Source organism: Thunnus albacares, chromosome 6 (assembly GCF_914725855.1).
Source record: "Thunnus albacares chromosome 6, fThuAlb1.1, whole genome shotgun sequence".
In the NCBI taxonomy this organism is placed as follows: Eukaryota; Metazoa; Chordata; class Actinopteri; order Scombriformes; family Scombridae; genus Thunnus; species Thunnus albacares.
Window position 1 is genome coordinate 21,764,900 of NC_058111.1, and position 9,802 is coordinate 21,774,701.

Below are 9,802 nucleotides of genomic sequence, written 5' to 3' on the forward strand. Positions count from 1 at the left end.
AGAAAAGGCAGGAAAATGAAAAAAGAAATGCTGAGAAGGAAGAGAAAAAAAAGGTGAAATAAAGCATTGCTGCAGAAGGATGAAGACAAACTTGCCCTCTGCACTACCCCCATGTCCTCAACCCTCTGCAGCTTCCTCCTTCCTATCTAATCAGCGGAGCTCAGCACAGGTGGGACAAGCTGGTTTGTGTCTCACACAGCAAGTGTTTGGCCTCTCTGGGTCATGTCACTGGAGTGTAAACTGGGGAGGAAGCACGCGCCCCTGTTCAGGCGCCCATGAACTGGAACATGTGGCTGAAACACCACCAGCCGAGACTCCGGCCGCGAGCGCTCTCCAAGCAAAACAGCCCTATTTAATAGTTAAATGTGATCCACACAGTGTCAGAGTCCAGGATTCGCAGCGCTCGCCTGCCAAGCCATGGACAACATCTACAATGGCTGAGTAATGAAAACAAAAAGGAGAGGATGTTGGTAGTTAACCCACATCTTGTTCTGGAGGAGGAAGGAATAAGTAATTTAAGTTAACTCAGGCGTTGAACAGATTCACACAAGTGGAAATGTGGTTAATTTACTACAGAGACACAATGCAACTTTGATCTAGCCCTGCGTGTGTGTTTAGTAAATGAATCCTAACATGTTCGTGGCGCGGGCTGTAGAACATGAATCTTATTTGCTGGAATGTAAACGGTGGAAAAATGAAAACAAAACAACTTTTAACCTCTGGAGATGTCAGTTGAGCACACGCCTGCTGCTTCACACTCGGAGGTTCCAGTAATGTGATGACGCTGCATATGAAAACAAGCTCCTGGTCATCACATTTTTCCATGCTATCACTCCCATGTGCTGCTGCTGCTGCTGCTGTTAGTGACACAGCACACAATTACACGCAGACATAATAAACAATCAATTCCACCGCTTGTCAAACACTGTAATTTCCACTGTGTTTTGCTTGTGAAGTGACTTGCTCTGTGTGGCTGCAATTTACACTGGCACTTAAATTGTTAAAGTCCCGTAATGTAAAAGCTATTTATTTTCACTTTTTTATGGACCATGTGAGAACATGGTGGCTCTTGTGCATAATAAAATGGACTTTATTACTGAGAAGTTAGTTGCAAGACCCAACGTTGGGTATTTATTTAATGAAAATAATGTTATGCATAGTTTTTCTCTGAATCAGTCAGTGATTCAGTGACTTGAAGAATTAATGGTACACAGTTTGTTTTTTTATAGCCAAATCTTACAGGCTTAGTTTATGAAATTCACATATTTTAATATGGAAGTTTGGATCTTCCGTGTAGTGGAATTTGGCTTTATTCAGTCAGTAGCATAAGCAAATTCAACCAAGCAACTATAAACCACATGTAAACACATGTATATTAAGTTAATAATCTACCACAGTTTTGAGTGCCTGTGCTAAACTTAAATCCGTCAGTGAAACCACGTAATAAGGCTGAAATCCACTTCAGATTTGTCCTCTCAGATCAAAGTGCTGAGTGTTTTCACAGGGATCAAATAGAGCAGCGAGGGGGCAACAACAGTGATTCTCGGGAAGGATTAAAACAGCCATTAATGAAATATATTCTTCCGCAAGCTGCTCCTGCATTTTAAAGGCGGTGATGCAAACATTAATTCTTGCCACGGTTTGTCACTCTATTCATCAGTGATTCTCTTTGAGGATTATTGTTGGGGACGCCTCTGGGAAGCAGCATGCACTTGGAAGACAACACATTTGGTGGCAGTGTTGCGGGAGAGAAGGGGGGGGGGTTAGGAAGGAAATCAGAACAAGACTGAAACGAACAATCATTTGTGACTATTTAAACAGTTTAAACGGTTAAATATTCGTTATGAGACACTGTGAGACGTTCACTGAAATGACAACAACACCAGGCAGTGAGAGAGTTCAACATGAATTCCACAAATTTATTATCCTCCAAAAGGCCAGAACCAGAAGAGTTCTTCATAAAAGGCACCTTATTTCCCTTGACCTTTAATAAATGCATCTAAACAACAATAATCTGGTAAGAGCCAAGGTGAACTTAAATTAAATATATTTACAATAAATAAAACATTTATACAGATTTATACAGCTAATCATGCCACTTTCATGGAGGAGAATATTTCCCAAGATGCCTCCCATTTTTTGTATTTTTTTTGCTTTGCAACACTGGGCATGTCTACTGCACAGAACACTAAGGAACAGAAAAATATGGGTAACAATACTGAACATTTCCCTTTATGCATTGAATACTGTTTATGGATAGTTTCTCATCCTGTACCTGCGTGTCCCTTGGCAGCAGCAGAGGAGTAACTGACAGTTCAATTCAACCACTCTTCTTCTTATAAAGTGTTTTTTTTAGCAGCTCCTTACACAGGGCATAGGTGTGTGTGTTTGTGTTTGAGTGTGTGTGTCAGTGAATGTGTTTGCATTTGGCAGTATGTATGTGTGTGTGTGTGTGTGTGTGTGTGTCAGTGCACGCTCTGTCTCAGACGTGTGTAGGATTGTCTGAGTGCAGGTCAGTCTTGGCCATGTGCAGGACCACAGCAGGAGATTTGTAGTGGCAGTGCGTGCTGCCGCAGCTCACGCCGCTGCAGGGTTTCCTGCTACTAGTCCTGTCCGTCAGCTTCCTGCTGCACAGGCCCTGCCAGGTCTGCAGGGTCTTAGAGCTCCACACCCACACGCCACTGGTGATGCCCACCACCAGCGACATGAAGATCTTCAGCATGAAGACGGCCACGGTTGGCACGGACGTCTGCAGCGAACAGTCGCTGCTGTGACCGCTGAACGAGCCGCACTTCATCTGCAGCCCCCTCAGCTTCCAGTAGTCCATGTTGAGCCTCTCGTAAAAGTAGCAGACGATGACGCAGGTGGCCGGCACCGTGTAGAGGATGGAGTAGATGCCGATTTTCACCATGAGCTTCTCCAGCTTCTCCGTGTTGGTGCCCTCGGTCTTCATCACCTTCCGGATGTGGAAGAGAGCCACGAAGCCGGTGAGGATGAAGGAGGTGCCGATGACCAGGTAGCAGGAGAGAGGGATGAGGACGAACCCGGTGAGCGCCCCCGAGTCCATGCTCCCTACGTAGCAAAGCCCTGTCAGCTCGTCCCCTGCCACCTTCCTCATTGTCAGGATGATGATGGTCTTCAGAGCGGGGATACCCCAAGCGGCCATGTGGAAGTAGTTGCTGTGGGCTTCGATGGCCTCATGGCCCCACTTCTTCCCCGCTGCCAGGAACCAGGTGAGGGTGAGGATGACCCACCAGATAGAGGAGGCCATGCCAAAGTAGTAGAGGATGAGGAAGACGATGGTGCAGCCTGTGGACTCCAGCCCTTCCTGGATGATGTACAGCTCGCCGTGCTCTCGGTCGCAGGCGATGTTCTCAGCCCCAGCCACCGAGCGGATGATGAAGGCCACAGAGTAGACGTTGTAGCACATGGAGAGGAAGATGATGGGCCTCTCGGGATACTGGAAGCGGTGCGGCTCCAGGAGGAAGGTCAGGACGGTGAAGGCAGTGGAGATGAAGCACAGGATGGACCACACTGTCATCCAAATGAAAGCAAAGTCCTTGTCCTGCCTGGACCAGAAGACATCCACGGCGGGGGAGCAGCGCGGAGCACACGACTGGCTCTTGTCCACAAACTGGAACTTGTCTGGGTTCTCACACGAGCCGATGCTGCCCGGTGAGCGTCCGCTGCTGGTGCCCGGCTGCCTGGGGCGAGGGGCCACCGGGAGCATGCCTTCGCCTTTCTTGCCCTCAGTTCTGGTTTCATTCTCGGGGGCCTCCATGCACAAAGCGTTGGGGTCGTTTCTGGTGGGCAGCTTGGAGCAGTCCAGCGAGTCCGGCCAGGTGTAGCTGAACTTCTTCATGATGGGTGCACACCTCTCCCTGGCCTGCTCACACATGGGTCTGCAGGCGGGGATGGAGGTCGACACTTTGTCCGTGCACATGGGGGCGTAGAGGGAGCAGAGGAAGAAGCGGAGGTGCACATCACAGCCATAAGCCACCAGAGGGGCGAACTCGTTCAGCTTGATGGCAGCCTCCTTCTGGTCGTCGTGGTCCATGAAGTTGGGCATGCGGGTCAGGTTGTAGCCGATCCCCTCGCACATGGGGATCACGATGGGCTCGCACTTGGCCGGTCTGCCTCGCTCCAGGTCGTAGGAGCCGATCTCAAAGCTGGAGCCAGAAATCACCAGCAGACACCACAGAAAAATCACCACCTTCAACGGACAACCATCCATGCTCATTATTCTAGTCAAAAAAGTGAGCTCTGTCTTTAAAAAATGAGCATGAAGCAGTCAAAAAAGCAACGGGGTCGGTTGCAGAGAGATCCCCGCTATTTCCCCATGGTGGTCCAAATGTTGCCTTACCGTTAGCGCTCCTTTAGAGGAGAAAACACTCCGAAAAACAGCTGCACACACGAAGCAGATGAGTGTTTATATCTGTCAGTGTTGAATTAAAACGATTAATCCCACAGATAGTCGAGATAAAGGTCCGTAACTGAAACGTGACAGTCGGAAACTTCGACAAACAATGGAGGAAAAATCATCAAAATCAAACTCCGAGAGCTGCGCGTAAATCCTTAAACCGAAGCTTGATGATCGTTTTTTGGGGGGAAAAACAAAAGGAGATATGAAAGCGGCTTGTTGGTGCTGTTTTGTTGCGGGTCTGACTGTCTGTCTGTCGGTTTGTCTGTCGGCTCCGGCTCTTCGTCCTCCGCTTTCGGGCTCGACACTGAAGTTTGAGAGCCGCTCAGTGGGACTCCAGTCAGGGAGACACAGAGGAGAGGAGGTGGGGAGGGAGGGAGGGAGGTGGGGGGGGGGAGGTGGGCGCTCCGTGACGCCCACATTTCACCCGGCGCACCACACAAGGAAAATTATCAGACAGATGCTGGAGGATGGTCAAATACCTCTATTTCTGCTGTGAGTTTTCAGACAGCACCAGAGCCTTTACTTTACCCCATTAAAGGGAAAAGTCCTGCATGCATTAAAGCAGAAGTAGAAAGCAGCCGACTCTCTTTTTAAAGCCTTTAAGTACTCTACATTTCAGGTTACTTACTCCACTGCGATTCAGAGGAAAATACTGTAGTTTTTACCCATCATTTACATTCATTTCACAGCCATAGTGACTAGTTTTTTAAACAGATTGAGACTTATGATATAAAACATTGATGAGCCATAAATAGGCTATGTTTCACAGTTATAGATTAAACTACCTAAAAGTACAGACTATAAATCAATTCAGATTTGCTCTACTGCAACCAACTAAATGATACTTACACATTAATGCATCAGTAATAATAATTCAATAGTACAACAGTCACAGGGGCCATTTTTCTGCACTGCGTACTTATACTTTTGAGCTTTAGCTAATGTTGCTTGCATACTTTTACTTATTTTGGATGCAGGACTTGTAATTGAGAGTATTTTTTACAGTGTGGTATCGCTGCTTTTACTTAAGTAAATTGTCTGAATACTTTCTCCACCACTGCTCTTTTTGCAGAAGAGCCCCTGGCTTTTTTGAAGTATTATTACTCATTCATTCACATCTTTTGCTACAGTACGACAAGTAAAAGTCTTGCACTTGAATGTGTACTTATACAAGCAGGGCTGGATTGTAAGGGAGTCCAAGGGCCAAAATGAGCTATGGGCCCCCTGGGGCAGTTGCCCGTTTTACCCATCCAGCCCTGAGTGGAAGTATGCAAGTATAATCAAAACATATAAGTATTAATAGTAAAAGTATTCTACTCTTTATGTACGTAGCAGTGCGATGGCCTGTGTCACTGTTATATTTCATAACAGTGACAATTCTAACATTTTATTATTATTATTACTGATGTATTAACATGTGAGCAGCAATAGCTGTCAGATAATGATGTGGAGTAAAAAGTACAGTATTTCCTCCTTAAGTGTAATGAATGGAAATACTAAGTAAAGTAAAAACACCTCAAATTCAAGTACAGTTGTATCCTACTTTGTTACTTACACCACTGCTGGATGCATCAACATAAAAGCAGCATTTTAATGTTTGTTGGATGGTTAAATTTACTATATATCAGTTACTCATGTTTTATATACTTAATGCAGATTTTTAAGATCTTAAGCTGCAAAATTACTGTTAGAAATATACTGTATAGTGGAGTAAATAGTACAGTTTTCCTCTGAAATGTAATGGGTTGGAAGTATAAAGTGCCACAAAATGTAGATACTTAAGCATTGTACAAGTACTTCTGAGTTGGGCTTAAGTACAGTACTCACTGAGCTGAAATGAATTTTATCCTTTACTTATTAATTATTGGCACTATGGAAGAAAAAGCTTCTGCTTCTGTTGCTCTGAGTCAAGCAGTGAGTAGTTTATTTTTCTCCAGGTTGCAGAAAATAATGCGCTCCTTTGGTAAAATGATAGTCCCAGTGGTGTTTTTACAGTGGCTGACTCATAATAACTCTGTCATCATTTCTTCTAATGTTTTCATGCAGTATAACGTGAAACTTTATTGAGCCCTGCAGGACAAGCTCTCTCCTCTAAAGAGAAGCACTCCTGCTGCTCGTAGGGATTTTACTGCCTTGCTAAGGGGCACTTCAGCCTGGGTAAGTGCTTGGAGGTGAACCGCTTGATGATGGTCTCTCTAAAAACACAAAGACACACACATAATGAATCCATAAATAAGATGATTTGAATTGGCATGACGGGGGAAAAAAAAGACAAAACAGTGCACAGAATCAGGCTTAACATGCAACAAGTGAATGCAACAGTGATTGTGCTGAGCAGAGGACTATTGTTTCCATCTAGTGGTTGAATGGGGAGAGCCTACAGCTCCACAGCTGTTGCACTGAGTATTTGATCTTTTCTCAAACAGGGGTGGAACTCAAGGATTTTGGCCTCTCGCCCTGCAGGACTGAATTGGCTGTCAACTGCATACTGTCTATATTAGCCCCTGTGTTAAAACTGTCTGTTGAAGACAGTTTTGCTCAAGTCTGGTCAGACACTGACTTGTTTCTAAAATTTACATCAATGCTGACATGTTGAACGTGTTAAATAAGCACGATGCTGTGGTAGCCTATTGCACATGAACTGAGACACAGAAAATCCAAATTTCTTAAAGAAATTTTGAGATTTTGTGAAATACATTTATCTACTTTTTTGCCAAGAGTTAGATGAGAAAATTGATACTACTCTCATATTTTTCCCCTCAAGTATTAGGCTACAACCAACAGCTAGCATAGCTTAGCGTAAAGAATGTAAACAGGGGTAAACAGCTAGCCTGTCTCTGTCCAAAGGTAACAAAATCTGCAAACAGCACCTCTGAAGATCAAAACTAACACATTATATCTCGTTAGTTTAGTCTGTACAAAAACTGTACAAAAATCTGAAAAGATAGACTATTATCTGGCTGTAAAACCATTAATTGTCATTGTACAACAAGATATAATATGTTAATTAGTAAGCTTAAACGTGCAGGCTTACTGTTTCCAGTCTTGATGCTAAGCTAAGATAACTAGCTACTAGCTGTAGTTTTATATTTACCGTACAGAAATGAGAATGACATTGATATTTTCGTCTAACTCGGCAAGAAAACAAATAGGAGTGTTTCCCAAAATGTCAAACTATTCCCGTAAGACCAATGTATTCTTCCCACAATTTTTGATCTTGTACAATGAGGTGTGAAAATACTGCCACTTAAAAGTGTACTTTACGTTATCAGACTGCGAAATATACCTCTGCATTATGAAAGGAAATCTCTTCTTCTTATGCTTTCTAGAAGACAAATTGAGGTAGATGAAGGCTGTGTGTGTTGCTTTATCAGATCTGGCGTCAGGTAGAAGAAAAAAAGCTTCCAACTTCAAATTAAGCCTGATCGAGCGGGGTAGGAAATACATTCCAGACTCTGAGATGATATCGCATTGTACGTCAGCGCTGAGGCTTTTGGTGAATCAAGTAGAAATGCTTTGACTGAAGTTCCATAACTACTCAGCAGCCTCCCCACTTGAACTTTTTCAAGTTCACACTTCAAAGAAAAGGGGTCATTGCAGAGGTCCCGGAGAAGCCTTAGTGTGCCCTTAGAAGGCCTCAGATTATTATCAGAGAGGTATCTCTCTCCAAGGTAAGCAGCACATATCAGGGCACATTAGTATCCAAGTCACAACGCCTCTTAAGGTGGGAGCACTGGTGGATCATGGTTTGACTCATGAAGCAGTTTCGATTTTGGTTAATCGACCCTCAGTCTGCATCTGTGATGGCTAAACTAAGAGCTCAGTAAAGCAAACTGACTTGTAGAAATGTTTGAATTGCTCAAAAAAACTGTTTTGTATATTTTATTACTTAAAGGACTTTTGAGTTAAATGTGAAGATTGATACCATTCTCATGATTGAGTGCTAAATTTGAAGCTGTACTCAGCAGCTGGTTAGCTTAGTTTAGCACAAAGCCTGGAAATAGAGGGAAACAGCTAACCTCACTCTGACAATGACACGTTGTGGTTTTATGGGTTATGTGCCAGACTATTTCTTGGCTGGATGCAGTAAATTGTCATGACCATGAGGTTGCCAAGACACACTCCAGGGAGTGACCGAGCCCAGCCAAGAAATAGTTCGGCACATAACCTGCTGTAAATGTTGCGAATTTTGTTACTGTTAGACAGAGCCAGGCTAGCTGTTTCCCCTTGTTTCGAGTCTTTGTGCTAAGCTAAGCTAACCAGCTGCTGGCTATAGCTTCATTTTTACTGTACAGACATGAGAGTGGCATCGATCTTTCTCATCTGCTGTAACTCTCAAACAAGACAGAGCATGCAGTAAGCGTACAGTATTTCTCAAACTATCAAAGTAGCCCTTTAATCCATAGTGACTCCACTTACTGGGTCTATTTATAAATGAGCGACTGAGTACATTAAGTTTAGGTGGCTTTTGATTCTCCTCTTCCTTGGGGCGACATCCATAAAGAATCAATTGCACAGTGCTGCTGATTAACACAGGAGACACAAGGTCTGACCGCACCGCTGCTCTGTGTCCGGGGCTCTAGAAGTCCATTGTGCTTTTTTTGTGTGTGTTTTTTTTCACCTAAATTTGTTATTTCTTCATGACCTGAACAGAGGATGGGGAAAGAGTAGGAATATGTGCAACTGAATATTTTGACTTGGACCTTTTTGGCTTGCAGCTGATTTGTTTTAAGAAGGTCAGTGCTATTTACTTTGCCATTTGGTGGAAGAAATTGATATATGCTATTTATTTCTCCCCTTGACTCACTCTCTCTCGCACACAATGCTGCCGCACGTCAAGTCTCTGTATGTCTTTGTAATAACTAGCCTCCACAAAGAGCCCCCATCTTTTATTTCACGCATTCATCAGGCGATCCGTTGGAGTGTGGGCCTTGTAATTACTACCTCTTACTTATTGGTTATCATATATCAGGCACAAAGCTATAAACATCCTGTGGAGAACAATGGGAGAGCCTTGCCACAGCCCGGCATGACATTACTATCCCAGAGACACGGGCTGTCTGAGATTGTTATGGATGTAATAAGAGACACCTCACACTTAAAGCAATATATCTGGCCCAGTGTACTGCCTTTGACAGCAAGTATAATGGTGAATTGTTGAGCCTTGGATCATGTAATTATGTCTTTGTTCATATTGTGTAGTAATAATCTGTAATTTATGCCGTGCTACAAGAATGAGCAGACACAGGAGACGAGTGAAAGTTAGCAGCCGTTGGACTTTTAGTTTTCTTGTTTTTCTAATCACAGCTGCAGAGTTATATGGTGTCTGTTTAAGTGACACTGTTCGCTTCTTTCCAAATCTGCAATTTGAAATTGTTA

At 43.8% G+C, this 9,802-nt stretch overlaps 1 protein-coding gene across 1 annotated transcript; it reads right to left on the bottom strand.

Annotated features, from left to right (window-relative positions):
* Positions 1-1,893: 1,893 nt before the first annotated feature.
* On the bottom strand, positions 1,894-4,794 carry fzd9b (frizzled class receptor 9b). The gene has a single exon (XM_044355066.1). The coding sequence runs from the start codon at positions 4,238-4,240 to the stop codon at positions 2,483-2,485; it is 1,758 nt and encodes a 585-aa protein (XP_044211001.1). The 5' UTR covers positions 4,241-4,794; the 3' UTR covers positions 1,894-2,482.
* Between the last annotated feature and the right edge of the window lie 5,008 nt (positions 4,795-9,802).

Coding starts and splice junctions, on each gene's coding strand:
- fzd9b (XM_044355066.1), bottom strand. CDS start 4,240: ATGAGCATGGATGGTTGTCCGTTGAAGGTGGTGATTTTTCTGTGGTGT.